Genomic DNA, 23,555 nt, shown 5'->3' on the forward strand with positions numbered 1-23,555 from the left:
TTACTATTTTTTCAGTTTTTTTTGTAAATCAGTAAATGTGAAAATTCATTGATAACAATAATAATTATATTTTAGAATTAAAAATATCATTTGGGTTAAAGCGCTTCAACATATTGGTGTATTAACCATTGCAGAAACATAAAAAATGATTTTGGTTTTACCAATTTTTACCAATGCTGTTAATTTAGGGCAGCTGTGGCATAAACCTTACTTTGGGTGGTGGTCTAATAAATTTGTTAAGCACTGTATATGTCGCAAACACTACAAGAAAAGTGGTCTGTGCTACTCTTCATCGCAGAGGTGCGATGACAAGGTGAGAGAGGTGTGTGCATGCCATGTGTACAGTTTTACTTGTTGCCACAAAAACTTTTCTTCAGTTTGATTTGAGAATTGAAGTTCATGCCCAGTCCTTTTATTTTATGTTTCTGGCACATTTTCTGTTCAAGCTGAATGTTATTTTCTCTCGTCATATGTAATCCTTTGTGTTTGGAGTGCAAGCGGCCACGCTCCGCAGCTTATACAATGGTGAGAAAGAGATCTGCAACAGCTCAAACGAGGCAGGCTCAGAGCGTATGCAGTACAGGTGGTCACTGTTGGAGAGAAAAGAGGGATTTATTCATTTACATTCGCTCTGTAAACATTGGAGTAGTACAATAGTACAATATGGACAGAACTCTAACAGTGTTTAATACATTTCTTATAATTTCACAACTATTTTCCTTCTTACTCTGAGTATCAGTAAATATATAAGGGGTGTCCAAACTATGGCCCATGGGCCAAATGTAGTTATTAAAAAAGGCCCACATTAAAACTTATACTTTATTATATTTCTTAGTTTGACTAGGAATGCACAATATTGGGGTTATACAATATGGGGATTTTTACAAATTTGGGGGGGGGGTTAAGGCAAAGCCCTCCCCTACAGTTTCAAAAAATCCTGGAGGAAACCCTGAAACCACATTGTTCCTCCTGTATCTGAGGTTTGACAGTCGGCCAGAGCCTCCTTTTTAGCACCCTAGAATGGACTTTTTCTGGGAGGCAGAGTAGTGTGATATCCTGATAATTCGAGCACATCCTCTGGTCCCTTTTTTAAAAAATGGGAACAACCACCCCGGTCTGCCACTCCACCTGCACTGTCGCAGACCTCCATGCGGCATTGAAAAATCGGCATTGCAGTATGTAAACGTTACCGAAGTATACTGGCTTTTAAATTTGAACATGCTTAATTGAACCCTAGACTGTCTGAAGCTTTCATTTGTTTTTTTATCACTATTTAATGTGTTTGTTTGTTTGCACTGCAACTTTTACGTCTTCCCCTCAGGAAGTTTAATTAGTTATGTAATGGTTTTAAGACCTTGTAAATGTTAAGAGCCTTAATGTTGTGTGCTGAGTGACTGTAACTGTTGTTAGGTATTGCTTTTAATTAAACTAGCATGGCCTCCAACAGCCCACTCTCACACCTTCAGGGTACAGAGAGAATCACACAGTGGGACTGAACTAAAAAACAAGCAGAGGTGGCCATGTCTGGTTCAATGTTACAGCATTACGTAGCTTTTAATTGCTTTAACCCCGATTCATAATTTAAACTAACCACACAATACCTATAGGATTACCAGATGCTTGGTTTGCTCTGAGCTCCACACAGAGGTAGTTTTCATTTAATTGTTAGGAAACAGTTTTGGATGCAGCAAATCATTAGGTAGGGAAGATGCACAAAGTGGGAGTAATGATGAAAACCTTTATTTGATCCTCTGTCTGTTTATCATTTTCTATGTCTGAACCCTGAAGAGGTTTGTCCCTGTCTGCTACTTGACTCATCCACTTCTTTCACCAGCACCTCGTTTGACCGGAGCTATCCATCTCTTTGATATCTATTCCTCTATCACCCTATCTTTGCAGCTGTCTTCTCCTCTGTCTCTCCTTATTATCGACGGTGACCTCATGGCCTCTCCATCCCTTTCTCACCCTCCTGTTCTGTCTGTAAGTGTGAGAGAGAAAGAAGAGAAGAAAGAACAGTGTGTGTAGTGTGAGCTGAGCTGTGGTTTCACTGAGGTGTTGCTTTGTTTGTTATTTTTCCTTCGCTGATTATGTAATGAGGCAAACTTTTCTCACTGCAGAGGCATGGGCAGGATGGACCATGCGTGCTCCCATGCCTCTTGAAATCATTCATGTAATGAAACTGATGCCCACATTTTTAAATTCCTTTTTCAATTAAAGAAAGTATTCATTTTCTAAAGGGTGCTTTCATTCCTGGATAGTTTGAAGAAGTTGTTCCAAAAGAAGAGTGCATTTCCCCCATTGGACAAGTTTAATGGACATATGTGAACACAACTGTTTCCCAACAAAACAAGCAAGCAAAGATCCCCAGGAGAGGTGGTCTCTTCTGGGCAACCTGAGCTGCTTCCAACTAAACCCTGGAGCGGTTCATTTGCAGTGAGAATGCAATCAGCCCAGCCAAAAATACAACAGGCTGACTCATTACATTTTAGTAGCAATTTAAGCAGCAGCAGCTGCAGCATTTGTAGTAAAAATAATGCAACTGGACAACTTTGATTGCATTCGGTGTTACGATAACAATCATCATCATCATTTTCAGCCCAAAAGAGCTCAACATTTTCTGACAACTTTTTCAACAGCTCTGGTTCTGGGGTAAATTTTACCTTACCAAGATAACATGAAAACAATTTAAATGAATCATTTACCTGACATAGGCAGCAGCTCTAGACTCAAAAAACTTTTGAAAAGACAAGTCAGTTCAAGTTGTCTATGCCATTTTCAGAAATCCAGCCCCATTGATTTTAAATGTCTAGTGAGGGAATAGTGACACTTACGAGTGCAGAGTAGTAAGAACTGAAAGTGCATTATAACAATTTTTTAGTCCTGGATGATTTTTTAAAAAATGGGCTGTGTCTCTCTCAACCCAATGTGGGTAAAAATATCAGTTAAGTGTCTCTTTCCTTCTCAATATCATGGAAGACTTTTATTTTGAGGGGCATCATCTTAAAATGAAGTGTAGTCAGCAACTAGTAACTCAAGTATCTAACCACAGAAACTTAAGTTCACATAACAAAAAAAATGAGTATTAGGAAGCCTAATGCTTTTAAATGCAGGATAACAAAATGAAACATGGACTTTTTAGCACTTAATAATTTGCCTGTCATGAATTGAATGTGATTTCAGCTCTGGTGTCTTAAACATAAAGTCCGCCGGTCCAGTAAAGTGAAGTGGACAGATAAGTCCTCCGGTTGTAGCAATTTTTAAAGGTTGAGTGGGCACAGCTGTAGCACATTCAATAGACATGCCCACAGTATCCTAGAGCAGAAATCACTGCCTCCTTTTACATGATTCTGAAACTTTTTCAGATACTTAGGGATGTTTTTCATTGCCAAAATTTGTCAAGATGGTTAATAACACAGGGATATTACAAACCTAAAATACATTTTATAGTTTAACAGACCCATTTAAAAATCTGAAGCTGGAATTCTGAAAATTTTCAGGAAACAAAACATCTTTAACTAGAAAAGCACTCGGAGAGCGCAGACCTCTGCCATTAGCCCTATCTCCCAATAATGAAGAACTCTTCAAAAAATTCCTGGATCCATCCCCATGCGCCCCCCACCACGACATTCGCCGATTACTCCTTCCCTGTTGGGGTGGAAACACGGTGAGGCAAAGCACTGGCTTCGCTATGGGTGCCAACAGATGGACCCATGGTCTCACCGGACAGCTGGAAGTCATGTCAGAGGGTGAATATTCCTCTATTCCTTCCACTATTGTGAGTATTCGCGCTACAATCCGCTGTCTTTCTCTCTGTTACGCTCTGACTTGTCTCCTCGACCGGGCGTGCGTCTTTCAAACTCTATAAACTCCAAAACTTTGAATAGAAACACCCCCAAAAACTGCTGCTGGGATTGAAGTTACTCATGTCCGCCATCTCCTGGTGTAAAGTGGTAACAGCGCAGACCTCTACAATTAGCCCTATCTCCCAATAGTACAGAATCCTTTAAAAATTCCTGGATTTAGATGGTGATCCGGATCACTCCCAAAATCTAATCAGTTCCTCCTTTTGCCATTTCCGACATTTCCTGAAAATTTCATCGGAATCCGTCCATAACTTTTTGAGTTACGTTGCTAGCAGATGAACAAACATGAAACAAACGAACAAACCCACCCGATCACATAACCTCCTTGGCAGAGGTAAAAATAACCATGTTTAATGTGGTAAAACTGTCAGTTTTGTTGATTAAACAATGGCCAAAATGTTAGTCAAGAACCTCTTTCCATGTGAAAGACAAGACTAAGGCAAGCTAGATTTAAATCTTTGGTGATAAAAACTTTACCTTGTAAAGCAGAAAGAGTAGCTGGATTCCATGTCTGTCATCAGGCAAATCCATATTGCAAATTGTACAAGGGCTGAAAATGGCATCATTCAAGGAGAATGAGGCTGTAGCTTCCTACCTAGCAACACACATGATTTGTGGCTATAGATATTTTTCTTAATTAGCAGTTATTATTGTCACTGAGGCAGGGCAAGAAACAGCAAAAAAAAAAAAAAAACCAGACCAGAACTGATTACGTCAGAGGCAGAATAAAGGAGGAGCTGGGGTGGAGGAGGGTTGCAAAAAGTGGCTTGCAGAGGGAGCAACAATACATAGGCAGGCTAAAGCAGTTTAAATATAGAAGCATGAGTGTGATTAGCGAACAGTGAGCTTCGAGTGACTCAACTGGCCCTCAGCTGATGAGGGCTCGACTCTGTGGCCTTACGCTAACTTATGCTAACTTAACTTACGCTACATGCTTGATTTGTACTGGGAGCCAATGGCAATGGCTGCTGCTGGTGTAGCAATTTGCTTGGATGCAACTATAGCATAGCGGCAGTTTGATCACACTGAAACACAGAATTTTTTCTCCATCGTGGGTAACTCTGTCAAAACAAAGTACCTGTAGCTCTTCTGCCTCAGCAGTAGGAAACAGGGATTCTAGGTTTTGCAGAGTGTTTAAAACACACAAGTATTATTTGACACCAGATTCAGGCAAAGAGGGAAAGGTTTTGGCAGAAAAGTGAAGACTGAAGTGTATGATTTTTTTATGGACTAAAGCTTAACTAAAACTGTAAAGGGTAGAATTGACAAATTTGTGACTAAAACTAAAAAACATGTTATTATAATGACTAACGCTTACATAAAAAAGCTGTCTTAATTAACACTGTAAAATAGCTAATGCTTTGACAAAGTCCGTTCTGTTATCCATCATTTTTCCTCATACTCACCTCCTCTCTTTATCCTTACCATGCAGTCAAGTGAGTGCACGCACGGATGTGTGAATTTTATTACTGCGGCATACGAAAGCAGAGGAGGAGGTGCTGCAGGTAGCGTGGCCCCCTCCATGCTGAATGTGATTTTCATTCAAACTGGAAGGGATCCATCTCACACCCACACCATCGTCCAGCCGCCCACACATTCTCTCAGGAAGTCTTGTGTAACGTTGTAATGCATGATAGCATACAATGGCGTGCATATTTTGCACATATATGCAGAGAATTGGATTTTAAATCTCTTATTTTTTGAATAGCTGTTGCTCATATTTAAACATTTGCACGTTTTTCCATTACAGACTTGTTGCTACACATTTACTCTCTCTGTTATCACACACAGTAACACATACGTAACCTTTTCCTTTCTTTTTTTTCACTCCATCCTCATCATTGGCTCACAGTTTTCCTTTAAAAAAAAGTGTTGGAACAATTACATAACATGGCTTTGTGTGTCATTCGTGTCTCTATGTGTCCCTCTTGTGTTTCTTTGCATTTTATAACAGCCAGTTTATCCTTAGTCTGCTGTTGTCTGTTCATCTGACAGAGCGAAGCCACAGGAGATGATCTTATTTTTTCCAGATCATTACAAGCGTCCTTTTATTAGCTCTACGCCCACATTCACACTTACACATTGCAGATAAACACACCCACTAAGTGTCAACACCGCGAGCTTCTACTCTGGACAATATGGATGATCTTTAATCCTGCAGTTATAACGCTATAAGTCTGTTTATCTTGGCTTGAATCTATAAGCCCTGGCTTATTGCGAGATAGCTCAAACTGATCAGTTAGCGGGGAGGAAGGTTCAATTAAGATGAAACCAATCAGATTTCATCAACTGCCTTTGATATCCCGGGGGAAATTAGTGTTGGCAGCGGTTGTGGCCAGTTCAGAGACATGCATTAGATTATTCTCTCAGATCCATGAGCAAATTAATAGAGACTGCCAATGTTCAGAATAAAGCAGATTTCTTCAAGCTGATGTTTATTTCAAAGCTTTTCTATCCATATGTATTTCTCTACCTACTATCACAGACAGAAAAAAGCTGGGATTTAGCCTCTTTTGATTTGCAGGCAGGTGTTTGGTAGATTCATCATAGAGAAGGACATCATCTCATACCACAAATCAATCACAATGGTTCTTTTTTAACAGATCAGAAAGAGAAAGAATAAGAGCATTTGTCTGAACAATGACTGTCGCTATCAAGGGCAAGGAGCAGGGACAGCTAAAGTTCATTTGTGATCAACAGAAAATCTAATTAAAAAGACTTTAGTCACCACAATTTGCTCTATCTGCATCTGGAATAGCCTTAAGCCATCATAAAAACAACCTGAAGGGTTTCTGTGGTTTTCAGATCAAAACCTTGTCTACTTAAGTCTGTTGCCAATAAAAATAGCCATTATAACAAAACCCTGAGACCACTCTTCGAGGTGAAATATACAGTAGGAGAATTCAGTGGGACTGTTGAGAGTCTAAATCTTTTAGCAAAGAGTATTTAAATTATACAGTCAATATTAAATATGTGAATATACTGCTTTGGATGGAGCTTGAAGTAGAGCAGCTACTCCTTTGCATAGTAAGTCAGTGAGACCACTTAGAATCACAGAGCAGGGTCAAGGACTGCTAAGGAGCATAGTGTGTGAAAGTGGCCAACCCTCTGCTGATTCCACAGCTGAAGAGGTCTGAACTTCCACTGCCATTAGTGTAAGCACAGAAACAGTGCTGTGGGAGCTTCACGGAAGTGGTTTCTATGGCCAACAGCTGCATACAAGCCTCACGTCATCAAGTCCAATGGCAAGCGTCGGATGGAGTGGTGCAAAGCCAGGACTGTGGAGCTGTAGAAACATGTTCTTTGGAGTAATGAGTCACTCTTCTCTGTTTGGCAGTCAGATAGGCAAGTCTGGGTTTGTAGGATGCCGGGAGAACATCACCTGCATGATTGCATTGTGCCGACTGTGAAGTTTGTTGGAGGAAGGATAATGGTATGAGACTGTTTTTCAGGGTTTGGGATAGGCCCCTTATCCCCGGTGAAGGGCAGTCTTAATGCTTCAGCGTACCAAAACATTTTGAACAATGCTATGCTGCCAAGTGTGTGGCAACAACTAAGGGAAGGCCCTTTTCTATTTCAACATGACAGTGCCCCAGTGCACAAAGCAAGGACTATAATGACATGGTATGATGAGTTCATTGTGGAAGAACTGGACTGACTCGCATAGAGCCCTTAGCTCAACCCTATCAAGCATCTTTTGGATGAACTGGATTGGAGATTGTAAGCCGGGCATTCTCATCTAACATCAGTACCTAACCTCATAAATTCTCTACAGAATGACTGGGCACATATTTCCATAAAAACACTCCAAAATCTTGTGGAAAGTCTTCCAAGAAGAGTGGAGGCTGTTGTAGCTGCAAAATCGGGGCCAACTCTATATTAAAGTGGCTACTTATAAAATCACTCCCTTCACAGCCAATAAACTCCACTGAACAAAAAAACCTAAAGTTGCAAAATATGTGCATGACTTAAACATCTTCCTAAATAGTAAACTCTTCAAGTTTTTTAATTACTATGTCCTCCAAAGAGAGGTTTTCTCATCAGAAAATCCCCTTTTAAATACATTCACTCTAATATTTAATTAAACTAACCAATTAAGGCAGCAGTAGAGCATATCCTATCATTATTTAATAGCTTAGTTACACCTTTTAATATGTGAAAGAGGAGGCCAGGTTCAAAATTGTCTTTTATGCTGGTTGTTGCAGACCTTTCATCCTCTCTAGCTGGTTATTTGGACCTAAAGAAAACCCTTCAGTAACTTTTTGTTGCAGTTTTGATTTCTGATGTTGCCATTTTCACATGTTACATTCAGGCTTTATAATTTGTAGTAGTCCAAGACAAACTGTGAGCTCTGTTGTTTCAAAGTATAGATTGGGGAGGAAGCTCATCATATTAACTTTTGTTTTCAGAGAGAGGTCAGTGTATTGAGTTGTCACCACAATAAGGAGTGGAGGCTTGGCCGGAGCTTGCGTCCTGGCACAGCTCCGGGACTTGGCAGCAGACACTGGCGAGTGGCTGCTGTCGTGTTTGCAGGTTTTGGCCAGCTCGGACAGGAAGAGAGAGAGCTGAGTGTTTATGACTGGTGTACCGGGGCGTACAATTCTGCTGAGGCAAGATCTGCTCTCACAATGTCACCCACTTCCCCCTACTGTACACATGGCCACACCACCACCAACACCCTCATGATGTGTGGACAGTGACCGCTCGGCAGAGGGAAGGGTGGGCTGTCGGGGGTAGCTATGAATGACAATTGGTGTAAATAAAGAGTTTAAGCATTTTTTAAAAACCTGCAATGATCACCTAAACACAGTTTCATATCATCACTACATAATTATTAATAAAAAGATATGAGTTTCATATCATCATCATTAGTTCACAGTGTATGTCCTCAGATTTGGTACCTCTGCACCATGACAGCCAAGAGGGGTTATGTTTTTGGAGTGCCCGTTAGCACAAGCAATTTTTCTGAACATGATCTCTCAAGAACGCTTTGAGGGATTTCATTCAGACTTTGTACATCACTTGTTTATGATCAGATTTCATCCACACTTGGAGGATGTTTTTAAAAACTGTTGAAATATCCACTCTGATTCAAATCCATTCAGATGTAGAGGTCAAAGGTCAGGGTGCTTGTGCCTCATGTTATCCCTTGTTAATAAAAATGATACACCATATTGCCAAAAGTATTTGCTCACATGCCTTGGCTAACAAATGAACTTAAGTGACATCCCATTGTTAATCCATAGGGTTTAATATGATGTCGGTCCACCCTTTGCAGCTATAACACCTTCAACTCTTCTGGGAAGGCTTTCCACAAGGTTTAGGAGTGTGTTTGTGGGAATTTTTGATCATTCTTCCAGAAGCGCATTTGTGAGGTCACACACTGATGTTGGAGGAGAAGGCCTGGCTCTCAGTCTCCACTCTAATTCATCCCAAAGGTGTTCTATCAGGTTGAGGTCAGGACTCTGTACAGGCCAGTCAAGTTCATCCACACCAAACTCTCTCATCCATGTCTTTATGGACCTTGCTCTGTGCACTGGTGCACAGTCATGTTGGAACAGGAAGGGGCCATCCCCAAACTGTTCCCACAAAGTTGGGAGCATGGAATTGTCCAAAATCTCTTGGTTTGCTGATGCATTCAGAGTTCCTTTCACTGGAACTAAGGGGCCAAGCTCCTGAAAAACGACCCCACATCATAATCCCCCCTCCACCAAACTTTACACTTGGCACAGTGCAGTCAGACAAGTACCATTCTCCTGGCAACCGCCAAACCCAGACTCGTCCATCAGATTGCCAGATGGAGAAGCACGATTTGTCACTCCAGAGAACTCATCTCTGCTGTTCTATAGTCCGGTGGCGGCGTACTTTACACCACTGCATCCGATGCTTTGCATTGCACTTGGTGATGTACGTCTTGGATGCAGCTGCTTGGCCATGAAAACCCATTCCATGAAGCTCTCTACACACTGTTCTTGAGCTAATCTGAAGGCCACATGAAGTTTGGAGGTCTGTAGCGCTTGACTCTGCAGAAAGTTGGTGACCTCTGTGCACTATGTGCCTCAGCATCCGCTGACCCCGCTCCATCATTTTACTTGGCCTACCACTTGGTGGCTGAGTTGCTGTCGTTCCCAATCGCTTCCACTTTGTTATAATACCACTGAAAGTTGACTGTGGAATATTTAGAAGTGAGGAAATTTCATGACTGGACTTGTTGCACAGGTGGCATCCTATCACAGTACCACGCTGGAATTCACTGAGCTCCTGAGAGCGACCCATTCTTTCACAAATGTTTGAAACAGTCTGCATGCCTAGGTGCTTGATTTTATACACCTGTGGCCATGGAAGTGATTGAAACGCATGATTTTAATTATTTGGATGGGTGAGTGAATACTTTTGGCAATATAGTGTATCTCAAAGTCACTTTGAAGGATTTTCTTCCATTTTGCACAAATAATGGCAAAGAGACACAAGCTTGATTAGCGTTTTTATAATCCTCTGACTATTCAAAGCATTGTCACCATGGCTGCCAGCAGTAAAGCATTAATCACAATGGGACCATTATAAGCATATTGATTTTTTAATGGCACTTTGGTTAAGTCATTACAATGTCCCACTGCAGCCACAGTTATACAAAGTTAAGACACCACTGCTCCTGCTTTGCCTAACAGAAGACAAGTCAGTGAACAATTCATAAGTAATCTGCACATTGTTTTATCAAACATTGCCTTTTCTCTTCCCTTATTTCCCTTTCAATACATAAAAAAATTCTGTTTCTCCCATGCCATAGTCTTCAATCTACCTGAAGCTCCTCATTTTCCTTCCAAATAAGAGCAGATCTGTATCTAAACATGAGGTCAGTTAACCTCAGTACAAAAACAAAGATGACACAAAAAACTGTTTTAAATGCAAAATAGAGGGATTCTGAAATACCACAAAATTGAGATAAATTGGGATTAACTAGTGAAACTCAGAGCTTGATTGGGTTGGAATTTAGATAGCTTGACAGCCCTTATTTTCATTAAACCATTTTTGAGCAATTACACCCATTCATAGCCTAAAACACTAGATGGACTGCTTCACATATCTGTTAAATAGGATGGATTTCACAATAGTCTGTGTTTGGGAACAGAATCTTAGAGAAGTTTGTTAAAAGTGATTAGACCGTCACATTTATGACAGGCCAGTCAGAGTGGCATAACATACGACATAATGGGCATGTGCACCCCCAGCGAGGAAACTGCATAGCATGAGCTAGACAAGCAGGTGCTAGCGTTCACTATTGGAGGAGCCAGCTGTTAAATCAAAATCACACCAGGCAAGCCAGAAGAAAAGCAGAAACATCTTTTCCACCAAGAAACGCTTTCAGTGCAGTTCTTTGCTCTTCTCCAAAAGAGATGTCTGAGAGAGACAACCATGATAGATACACCCAAGCTAACTGCTTCACCAGCATCCATTGTGTAATGGCTCATATTATAACTACACCACGCCTGTAGCCTCCACCTTTTTCTCAACAAATGGTGCTGATTGGTCCTTCACTTCTCAGACATGGCGCAATCTATCCGATTGAAACTTTCCTAGATGGATTTGCCTGATCAAAGAAAGGAATATGGCCGATCCATCGGTCTTGCAAGGTTAATCCATTCACACATAGATGACATAAGATGCTGTAGCAATGACTAATTTCATCCCTATACATTCTCATACCAGCAGTGTAAGCAATTTAGGGTTCAGTGTCTTGCCCAAGGGTGGCTGCGCAGCAGTGCAGGGGTTAGCGTTGTTGCCTCACAGCATTGAGTTTCCTGATAAGGGCCTCTAAGCTTGTTAGTTCTACCCGTGCATTCGTGGGTTCTCTTTGGTTACTCCGGCTCTTCGGCTTCCCACCACCTAAGACATGCTCATTAGGTTAACTGGTGACTCTAAATATGCCGAAGGTGTGAGTGTTTGTCTTGTTTGTAGTTTGTTTGTCTCTGTATGTCAGATGGAAGGATTTTTTAATAAACTTTACACTCTGACTCAAGGATGAAGTTACATGTTGGAGGTAAAAGGTCAAGAACCAACCAGTGCTTCTTCTTGATTCACCGCTGTACTTTCACAGTCTGGCAATTGTATGAGTCGAGTTCCACAACCGCCATTCTAGTTTGGATATTTTTTCTCTCAGTTTACTTTTTTTTATTCAAAGATCTTTTTAAACTTACCGCTACTCTTACAGATGTATTCTCTTCTCTCTTCTCTCAGGAAGTATAACATCCGTGTGGAGGACATCATGGTTAGGGATGTGAGGTACATCACACTCAACTGCTGCTACAGAGACCTGCACAACGTCCTGATGACTGGCCACCTCAAAACTCTGGCTCTGGTGGAATCAGCTGGTGAGAAACAAAATCCCACACAGACAAGCTGTTCATTGCTCTAATAATGTTTGTTTTTCAATTAAATACAACAATACCCACCTGCCCCTACAATACCCAGCTGCCCCTACAAAACCCATGTCTTCCCTAGAATTGTATGTATTCTACTCTGACATCAATAATCCCAATGCTTATTCATCACTGCTGTCACCTTTCTGAACACATTGCTATATTGATCCATTTATGCAACTGTGCATAATCATAAATAACTGCTGACTGCTGACTGCTGTATGCTGCACATGACGTCAAAGTCAGAGGTGTCACACAAATACAGCAAGGCATACATGAAGAAAATAGATATCCATGCATGTATCAAGGTTTTTAAATCCATGTCCTTGAATCTCCAAAATGTGTCAAGCTTTCTTTCTTTTCCCCTGAGAAAAATTGAACCCAGTTTGTAGAAAAAGAAAGTACAAGAAAGGTGTTCTTTGACTCATGATCATTTCCATTCCTTTACATTGTTAAAACTAACAAAATGCTGCTTTTTGCTTTTAGCTATATGATAACATAACTGCGAGAAAAGCAAATCTGACCACTCATTGACAAACTGTCTATTCACTGTTTGTTGATTAATTACAAATCTTATTACTGTTGTTTTCTGCAACAGCAGAGAGCTGTTATTAGTGGGGGAGCAAGTTAAACAAACTCTACTCCTCCTTCCTGCCATTAAACTGCTGAGTACTTGTTAGCATTTAGCCACTAAAAGCTGAAATTGTGTTTGTAGGCTGTCAGGATTAAAGTGATAACTGATTATCACAATTAAAGTCTGAATGTAATGCTTATTTTTCATCAAATTACATCATTGATGTTTTGTCCCTTTGGGCAAAATGTAGTCTAGCAGCCAAAGTATCTTCCTAATCCCATAGTGATGGAAAATAAGGACGCTGCTGCTTCTCTATTTTGGCTTTTTGCCTTTATTAGACAGGACAGCTGAAGACAGACGGGACATGAGCAATGAACATGAACCAGGATTGGGAAATCATCCTGCGGCCAGTGTGTTTTGGACTGGGGTTTAGCCTGGAGTGTAGGGGCACCTGTGCGACTCACTGAGCTAAACAGGTGCACTGAATGTCACTCAATAAAAAACAGAAAAAAACATTGCTTAAGTCAATGGTTTGTTGTTACTTTAATCTACCAGAAATTCCTTATTTTCCTTTGAAACAAAAGCATTTTTTAAAAACAGGACTTAAAGTACCTTTGGCTAAAGACAGAGAAAATTGTGAAGTAAAATCATAACATAGAATACTTTGTTGAGAAGGGGGGTTCAGCGCAAGGGGGGTGAGCTTGGGCAGTTGAAGTTGCAACCAATGGCAGCCACCATTAGAGGACAAATCCTGTTACGTTTACAAAAATAATGAATTTTCTTGTTTTGGAAACGGTTAGAAATATTTCAGGCTGTATAAGAACTCAGCTTAAAAATATAAATAACACAGGAGTAGTCATGCTTAGAATAATATAGACAATTAAGTGCAAAATGCAAACAGATGGAATTTCAAAAACACATGATAAATATTTAATTAGTTGAAATTAGTAATAGAAATTGATAATGTGAATTTTATAGATAAATCCTAATAAGATTGTAAGGGTTTTTAAAAACCCAACAGAGCCAACTGATGCCACCAAAGGATTAAAATAATATCTAAATAACTGTACTCAGAAAATTTTTTGTTGTTTCAGAAAGCTAATAACATCCAAGTTGGTTTGATGTGACAGTGTCCACTTAAATAAATCCTTGACTTAATGCTTGTCTTAAGTATAGTTTAGATTTCTTATTACACGAAAAAAAAATTATGTAGTTTTCCCCAACTAAAATCGGCCTCACAACGTTGCGTTTCCACTGTGATGCCTTCTGTGTTGTGGGACTTGCTGATCACTTCATCTGATGTCATATTGATGTCTGTGTTGGTTGTTGCAGAAGTGTCCTTTTTCATCTGTACCCAAAACAAATTGCAGCGACCTTGGTGGCGCGCTCATTAAGGTGATTGATTGATTGACAAACTCGTCAGAGCACAGCTTGCCGATAGCACCGGGCTCACCGCCTCACTGAAGTGTAAATTTGGTATTCCATCGACGTCTCAATTATGCAATCGTGCAGGAACAATTAGCTGCGGCATTTAACCAAATACATAATCAGCACGTACTGTCACAAAGGCAATTACTTAAAGCAAGCAAGCAAGCTGCCACCCTCCCACACACACACACACACACACACACACACACTGTGCTGGGCCCTCGTTATGTAACTCAGCTGAGCTCTCTGCAGTGCTGCAACATGTGTTTGGAGTCTCCTGCAGTCTGCTCAGTCTCCCCTCTAAATACAACTTTTACTTTCTCTTTTTCTCTTCCCTTTTCTTCTCAATGTCTTTCTTTTTCTCCCCTGCATTGATTTCTATTTAATTCCCTCTTTTTCTGCAATTAACTCCTTCCTTCTCCCATTTGTATGTTTTCTCCAGTTTTCTACTGTTTGCTCTTTGTCCTAACCTCTTTTCTCTCTCTGTGTTCTCTCTCTTAGAGTCCATGATCCTGTTGGGCTCCATTGAGCGTGCCCAGCTCCAGTCGCTGCTCTCCCAGCAGCTCGGTCGCCCTCGGCGGCTCGAGTACATCAGGGAGCGAACTGTTGCGGAGAAGAAACGCATGTCAGTTGTGTCAGACCCAGGCAGCGAGGACGGCAGCCATCGGGCCAGTCAGGAAGTTCGCTTCCAGGTGAGGAAAGTCGAGTGAGGTGCAAGTCTGGATGCTTGTGCTTTATGATCCGTTTACACTTCATGTACAGTTCCACACGAAAAATCTGCACAGTAGTTCGCCAGGAAACTACACCTGATGGACAGACAGCCAGCTTGTTAGCTAAAAATTTGATATAAGCCATGACACATGGTTCCTTGAAATCAAACCTTTCTGTTTCAGCCAAACAGAAGCAGAACTGCAGAACCTACAGCTGTATTCACACTTGCTTTCCTGAAAATTTCCTGAGGTAGCATCCGTAACAAATGCAAAAGTGGTGGACAAAGCAACAGAATCCACTGTACAATGCTCTCATTAGATTGATATGTGAAGTTATTGACTATTATAAAACTTATTACTATCTCTAATGATATAAACATGTAGAAGCACTCTGGATAAACATGCAGGAAAAGTGGTTTTAAAAGGGTTAAAGAATGGCAAAAATTGGGTTAAAGAGGATAAAAAGTATTAAAATTGATAAAAGTGGCAAAAATAGCCTAGCAAAGTAGTGAAAAGGGGGGTTAAAATGGGCAAAAAAGAGGCAAAGTTTGATTTAAAAGCGGCAAAAATGATCAAAAATGGGATAAGAGAGGCAAAAAATGTTGCAAAAATGGCCGAATTAAGTCGTGAAAAGGTGTTAAAAGTTGTTTAAATGAGTTGTATTAGTGCTAAATCACAAATCAGGAGGATCCATTCTCTGGGATTCTCATGGGCCCAGACAGTCCTATGGGCAGGTTGGTCTCCCTGGCCTGCTGCATCAAAGATAGAGTCAGATCTCACTGGTAATGCCTGAAAAGTTCCTGCATTTTGAAAGTAAATACAAATACTAATACAATAATATATTAATTAGACCAAAACATTTATTTATTTTTTGTGTATTTGAAAGTGAAGCCCCTAGAGTCTTGGCCAGTACTATATCTGGCCCTTGTGCAGATGTTCTTTATGACCCCTGGTCTAAGGTCACTTCCCTGCCAGTGAATTGCCTTAATATTTCTTGTGGCCTCTCATAATCTCAACCCATCCTATAAGCTCACATGCAGGTCACTCAGAAAAAATGTGGACATTTTCAGGAGATTTTTGCAAATGTGAAAAGAATATACAAGTCATGATGCAAGGAAAAAGAGCTTTACTAAAGTCAACTCATCTTCCTTAAGGGCTAAAGGCAGGGTCTTAGAAATATTGAGGTCCACAAAAACTGAACTAGTTCAGGGGATTTGGGGGCTTGCTCTCCTTTAGTTTTTTAATGTCCCTATGCATAGGTGTTATTTTAGACAGCTGGGGTGCTTGATTTGATAGTAATGTCTTTAAAAACCATTACACTTTGCACTTTACCTTTACTCCATTACTTTCCCATGAGCATCTTAGTTTCAAAGTGAAGTCAGAGTAAATTTGGTAGTCTTCAGCCCATTTTTGTTTGACGTCTCTCTTGCCTCTCCTGCTAAAGTGTATGACAAACAATTTTATAAAACTATAAGGTCCTGAGCACCAACCTTGGGGCCAGGGCCCTGTTGTATCTGTAGGCATTCTTAGATGTAATTATTTTCTTTGGACACTTTCTACGGCTTCTTTTGGGGGCTTTTACATGCCTGTAATGCCCCCAAAAAAACATAGGGGCTCCAAATGTGAGACAGGGAGCTGAGTAAGAGCTACATGCATAAAAATAGGTCCACACATGTATCACGATTACATGAAAAGTCTCTTGGGACCATTAAATGTACAGGAAGCGCACTACAAACTATTGAAAGTCAAAATTTGGCTGTTTTGGGCTGCATCACTTGTGTCACATCTGAAGGATCTCAGCTTACATATTTTACTGTTTTTCTTTTTCCCAATTTCATGTGCTTATTGTAGACAAGGTGGACATCTAAAGTTGTGTAAACTGTGAGTTTTCAGTGTGCCATCTATTTTGATTCAAAATAACTTTGCAGTGCTTATGTCAATCATCACCAAACTTCCCAGTCACAATCACAATTCAATCCTGAATACATTTAAGCATCATTATCTTCACTTCACATCACAGCGCACCCATACTGCCAAACCAAAACTCCCTCCTTTAAATTTTGATTTTTCTTATTTCTCAAAAACAACTTTAAACATTAAGCCCCAACATCATTCAACCTAGGCTTATGATTTCTGGACCGCTCAGGATCATCATCAGATCTACAAAAAAGCCTCTTGAACCAGGCCCTAATCCCAACAGAGAGTCCTCCAGCTTCATTTCTGTCTCAAAATAAGGTGTTTTGATGGTGCCAAATGATTTTAACCAATTGTAACTTTTCTATACATCATTCTGTGGTCTTCTACTCCTCCTATGAAGACAATAGTATCACACTGAGCTCCCATTCAGTGTGTCTTTCACCATCATACACAACCAGTGACTGCTATCAGAGGAGCAAGTCATTCTCTTAGTGTTGTAATATTTTTGCATTGTCACTTGAAAGATATTGTTAAGAATGAACTGCAGAAAAATACAGTGTCCCTGACCTCAGTGACCTAAAGTGAAGTGCTGCCATATTTTCAAGTGACAGTGCAAAGCATTGTCCAGATACTGCCTTCCTCCAGAGTTTATGCATGTTAGCCAAAATCACGTGCTTCCTCTCTAGAAAAAGTCACCCTTGCATTTATTTGTTCTCCTATTGTAATGCAAGGATACCTGTGATGGGGGCGTTAGTGAGACCAAAAGGCATGACCTGGTATTACTTGTTCCCAGCTTTTGATGCATGCAGAGAAGTAACTGCATTGGGATGCTTGTGAAAAGTACAATAGAATCAACAAAAGTAATACCCTGTCGCAGTTTTTCTGACTGCCTGCTTTTGCAGAATCCAGCAGATGAAGGATCAAACCCGTTATCAGTTTACCTGAACTCTAGACAGGGTTTTGACAGTGAAAATTGAGAAAGATGGTTCATGAAAACAAAGCAAGAAGAGATAGATGAGTCTAGTAAGACAGACATTACATCACTTATCTGCTGCTGTGGATCAGATGAGTTTAGAACAAGAAGGATGGCGTTTCTTTAATGTGACAGATAGATAACCTGAACATTTTGAACATGTTTATAGCAGGAGTAAGGTGATTATGTGAGTATGTGTGAGCACTGGACAGATGAGGGGAATATGCAGCTGGAGTTTAAGGCAGATGTCTACTCTGGTTATGTCTTCATTTCTCTTTCATCAGTTTGCAGTGAGTGGCTGAGTAGGAGGCCCTCAGGCGTGGATGTGTGGGTGGGAAAAAGGTGTGTGTGAGTATGTGTGTGTGCAGTTCTCTTATTTCTTAAGTCCTTAACCTGTATGTCCTCCCATGTTTTTACTCTTTCTGCATTACCCTGGTCTGCTCTCGTTGAAGCAACAGTATGAAGGAATTCAGTTTGGTAACCACAGAAGATTACCTCTTGCTTGTTTCACCACACGTAGTGCTGCTACGCCTCCCTCTTATGGGCAATATACAACAATTGACACACGGCGTAGTAAAAACAGTAAAGATATCATGAGAAGCCAAAAATCACTAACAAGGCACAGGAATACTGCTGGATCTTTTTTCAAGATATGACTCTCTAATAGCATCTACATCTACATCTCCCAGTTGCAGCTTGCATTAAATTCAAAACCCTAATCATTGCTTACAAAGCAGCAACCAAAACTGCATTTTACCTGGAGTCCCTCATCCAGGTCTACACTTGTTCTCGCCCACTACGTTCAGCCAGCGAAAGGCGCCTGGTACTTCCAGCACATCAGGCTCCTAAGACTCTACTCTTCTGTTGTCCCGAAATGGAGGAATGAATTACCTAACTCCATTCAATCCGCAGAGTCCCTCTCTACTTTCAAAAGAAAGCTTAAGACCCAGCTCTTTAGAGAACACGATGCACTTAGCTAGACTATTCTCCACTGTTGTCCCCAGTGGTAGAATGAGTCTTAGCTAGACTATTCTCCTCTGTTGTCTAGAATAAGTCTCCCAACTACAGTTGGCTCACACCGTCTTGCTCTGCTTCTGGGATTTTCATGCCCAGCTCTTTGTGAGGGACCCAGCACTTGGTACTTTGGTCATTAATTGTTGTGAAGGCAATTTAATGGATGGTGATGATGAGAGATCTCACATTTTGGTTGTTTCATTGTTGATGTTTATAAAAAGGCAAAACGAAAAAATCTTGTATACATTATGTGCTTTGCCATTAACACTGCATAGCAGCACCTGTGTCCAGTTGGACCTGAAGCACTTTGTGGTACTTACTGATGTTGTTTCTTCTTGTCTAGATGTTTGCTTGTGTTGTTCTTGTTCTCGAATGTACGGCATCTGCTAAATGACACTGTAACATTGTAACATCTTGTATGTTGCAAACTGTTAGCATTTGTGAACAAGGCCGACCATAAGGGGGGATAAAGGGGACAGCTTTCTGGGGCCCAGCCAAAGTGGGGGCCCATGGAGGTCAGCAAAAGCAACGTCCAGTGTTAAGTTAAGCTGTGCTAACCATATTTTATTTGTATTACCTAAGTAACAAGCCCTTATCAAAACAAAATATTTTTTATTTATGTATGCCAAAGTATACAGCCTTTTACAAAGTGTAAACTGGTTTTCTTAAAACAGAATAAAAATGGCTTAAATAGTGGCAAAGTGGGTTTAAAGTGGCAACAAAGGATTATCAGAGGCAAAAAATGGGGGAGGTGGCAATACTCTTCTTGCAAACAAGAAGCTGCTGATGCCAGCAAGACAATAATTTCATAAAATCTTATAAGTTGACTTTACCTTTAGTTGGCATGGTTCGTTGGCTTCTCACATCATCAGCTACATCACTCTCTGTATGTCAATTACTGCATGTTGTCTATGAGGAAGAGTGTCACAGTAGAAGGTGTGTTTTGTAAGAGACTTTCAGTAAGAACCAAAGCTCTCCAAATCCAGCTCCTCCATAATGGTGCTCTAAACAGTGTTAGCAGTATTAGCCTCGTGTATCAGGGACATTAATTAAAATACAAATTGGAAACTCTGCGCATTCACAAGGGAAACAATTACAAACTATTTCTATTCAAGTATTGATGTGTAAAACATGTTATCTTTAAAACCAGAAAGTTCCCTAACTTCAAAACTACATTAACATAACCTCAGCAAAAATACTTTTTTAGGTCATGGAAATGCTAGCCTGAAAAGTCATTGAAGTCATGAAATTTAACATCAAGGCCATCATGAGAGCTCATCTCAGCTCTCATCTCCTGCTGGTTTCTTTTCTTTTGGGGATTTTTTTTCTTTTCTGGTGTTCCTTCTTTTGATTTTCCCTCATCTCATCACTCCGAAGAAGTGTATCCATTTGTCTAATGAGTCCGCAGAAACAGAGAGAGGGCTCATCTCTTAAGCAGGATTGGGCTCTGGGAGTTTTAAAAAGCTATTTCTTATCTTACCATGTGTGTGTCTCTGTGTGTAGATCTCTACAGAGGAGTCCACCTTCAGTCCTGTTCGCCCAGTCCCCCAGAAGCCCCTCAAACCGGCACTAAAGAGACCCTCTGTGGTGGAGAGACCAACCGAGATACCCACCAGTAAGAATCACACACTCACCAGCACTCAGCACGCACACACAGCTACACATCAATAACACGCAAGCACAAATGAGACTTCCCAAACACCAAATGAAGCAATCAGAAGGGGGGGAAAGGTGCAGTAGATCCAGATGGAGTGTAGGTAATGACTTCTTTCTCTCTTTCTCTCTCTCTGAAACAAAAAGATGAGTTCATTCGAAGACATGGCAACTTTTGGTCCGCCATGAAACAGGAAGTTTTCCCAGAGTCTTAAAATGCAGGTTGAGCCATGAATATTAGCACAACAAAAGGAGAGGATTTAAATAAATTTTTGGAAAATTCTACAAAATGCAAGGGGTTTATCATTTCACAAGAATGTAAAATGCCAGTCCACTTTTCAGTCTTTGAAGGGAGTTTGTACCCTATATGTTTAAGACACAGTAACGTGCTTTTATAGGGAGAGACATACAACTTTGATGAGTCGGCACAGCCTTGTCCTGTGAGTTTTGTTTATGTGCAAAAGACAAAACTTGTTTTGTCAGCTCTCTCTGAACTGAAAATTATTTATATTTTAGATAAAAATAACCCCCTTCTGATGGTTTAAATCAAGAAGAAACCTTTGGATTGTGTAGAATTTTCTAAAAAAAATAATATCAATCATCGCCTTTTGTTGTGCTAAGATTCATGGCTCAACCAGTGTTTCAAGACCCAGGAAAAAAAATCTTTCTGTTTCATGGTGAACAAAAGCCTGGCATGACTGCTGTTTTTTTTGATGGACATGAGCTTAAGCTGACTTGAACCCATTTTCACTTGTAAAAAAGGTGAGAATAAACAATGACCACAACTTTCAGTTTTCACATTCACATTGCATTTTGTGAAAAGTTTATTTTGAGAGACAACAATTTTTACCTTCCCAGAAATGTAACAAATCCCTTGCAAATGTATTAGTCATTATGCTAGCTGTAGGCGACTGCTATTTGGTTTGTGGAAAATGTATTATATCTGTGGGATGAAAAGCGGCAAATTTGAATTATGGCTGTGGTTTTTTATGCTTGTGGGCAGAAAATAAAACTTATTCTTATGCTAACTATGCTTAAAGTTTCATTCAACTTGGAAAAAAATCCCCAACATGTTGCTGTGTGTTATCCCTAAAAAAAGAGCAGTGCCACCACCAACTCTCACTCTAAACAGTCCATGGCTGTTTGTGCAAACGTTCAGAATTAAATGCTATTTGCATCTCTTTTAAGTGCCAATTTTTCTTTAAATGACTGCGTAATTTTTCATTTAGATATACAGTTATGTTAAAAATAATAGCGGTGTGTTTGAAAAAGTGAGTAAAGCTCAAAATCCTTACAATAGCTTTAATTTCCATACATGCAAATGCATTGGGAACACTGAATTCTATTCCAAATCAAAATATAAAGAAAAATTCATCAAATTTGTCCCTACTTTACAGAAAATAAGGGGAAAGGAATGTCAGGTGGTTCAAACTCAAACTTCAAAAGCACAAACATTTACTGTATAAACTGAAAAATGCTTGAAGATTGAGCTTTCCTGTGAACTAATATTCAGTTATATGACCACTGTTTCTGAGAACGACTTTACATCTCTGTTGCATGGAGTCAACCAACCTCTGGCACCTGTGAACAGGTACTCCTGTTCACAGGTGACACAATTCCTCTGCATTTCACTATGGTGTTAACCCCACAAGGCCTAACACCATAGTGTGAGAAACGCTCCCATATCATAGTGCTTCAGCCACCATTCTTCACTGTCTTCACAGTGTACTGTGAATTCAGTATGTGGGGGACATCTGACAAACTGCCTGCGGCCCCTAGACCCAGAAAAAACTGTCCTGCTTTCATCAGTCCACAAAATGTTGCATCATTTCTCTTTAGACCAGTCAACATGTTCTCTGGAAAACTGCACCCTCTTCAGCACGTTGTTTTTTTTCAACCGTGGGACCTAGTGGGGGCTTCTTGCTGATAGCTTGGCTTCACATAGCTATCTTCTAATTGTTACAGTACTCACAGGTAACTTTAGACCTTTGATCATCCTGGAACTGATCATTGGCTGAGTCTTTGCCATTTTGGCTTTTCTTCCATTCATATGAATGGTAGTTTTCAGTTTTCTTTCATATCTTTCTGGTTTTGGTTGCCATTTTAAAGCATTTGAGATTATTTTAGCTGAGCTTCTCTGCACTTCTTTTTTTTTTGTTTTCCCCTCTCCAATCAACGTTTTAATCAAACAATTTCTATAATTATAACCACTAAAACCAGCATGTAAAGAATTTGCTGCCTTTATCCTGAAATAAGGGCCACCTGTTTGACACCTGGTATTTCATAGAATGAATGACCTCACTAACTACTATTACTTTACTACATCTACTAGTAAATTATTTCTCATGTAGAAATATGATATCTCCCAAAAAACCTTGATGGATCTGGTAAGTGATGTTGGACTGCTATTATTTTTAAACCGTGTTGGTGCAAATAGATGGGATTTGCGCTGTGGCATGGATGAAGGCACTTCACACTCTTTGATTTTGTGAATAAGAAGGTGTCTTCTTGACTCATTTGCACAGGATCAGCGGGCCCAAAAGCAGTGCTATTCTTTTGTAGATCAGGTTCTGGTTTTCTTTTAGTTGTGTGCAAATTAATTCTCTGTGAGAGCCACTAAGGAGCATGTTTAGATTTCCATTTAAAACAATCTCTTCTCTAGCTTCATCCCTAAAGCCAAAGTCTGACTGATTTTTTGCAGATGGTGCAGCAGTTGTTCCAATCGCTCCATGGATGGGATCAGTAAGATGAGTTATCTGCAGCAGAAGGCTCATCATAAGAGAACAGAAGAAAGATCCGTCTCATCGTTTCACTTATGTTGAATTTCTCCCCCTTTGTCTTCAGGTCCAAATGATAATTCGGGCATTGCTTTGAAGAACCTGTTCTGTGCCAGTCCAGATGCAGAAGGCCTGGAGGTGAGAGCACTAGCCTCGAATTAAAACCAAAAACAACACCATCATCACAAACACATGCTGTCAGCGGCTGACAGTTCACACGCTCTGTACA

The 23,555-nt window shown here is 40.3% G+C and overlaps 1 protein-coding gene across 2 annotated transcripts in view; it reads left to right on the plus strand.

Annotated features, from left to right (window-relative positions):
• clcn2c (chloride channel 2c) overlaps positions 1-23,555 on the plus strand; it is a 186,199-nt gene that overhangs the window by 115,708 nt on the left and 46,936 nt on the right. For both annotated transcript variants that reach the window (XM_041802650.1, XM_041802658.1), the window contains exons 15-18: positions 12,099-12,232; positions 14,784-14,974; positions 20,400-20,511; positions 23,394-23,464. In XM_041802650.1, coding sequence (XP_041658584.1) covers positions 12,099-12,232; positions 14,784-14,974; positions 20,400-20,511; positions 23,394-23,464 — 508 coding nt within the window. The remainder of the gene's footprint in view (positions 1-12,098; positions 12,233-14,783; positions 14,975-20,399; positions 20,512-23,393; positions 23,465-23,555) is intronic.

This window comes from Cheilinus undulatus, linkage group 2, assembly GCF_018320785.1.
Source record: "Cheilinus undulatus linkage group 2, ASM1832078v1, whole genome shotgun sequence".
Lineage (NCBI taxonomy): Eukaryota > Metazoa > Chordata > Actinopteri > Labriformes > Labridae > Cheilinus > Cheilinus undulatus.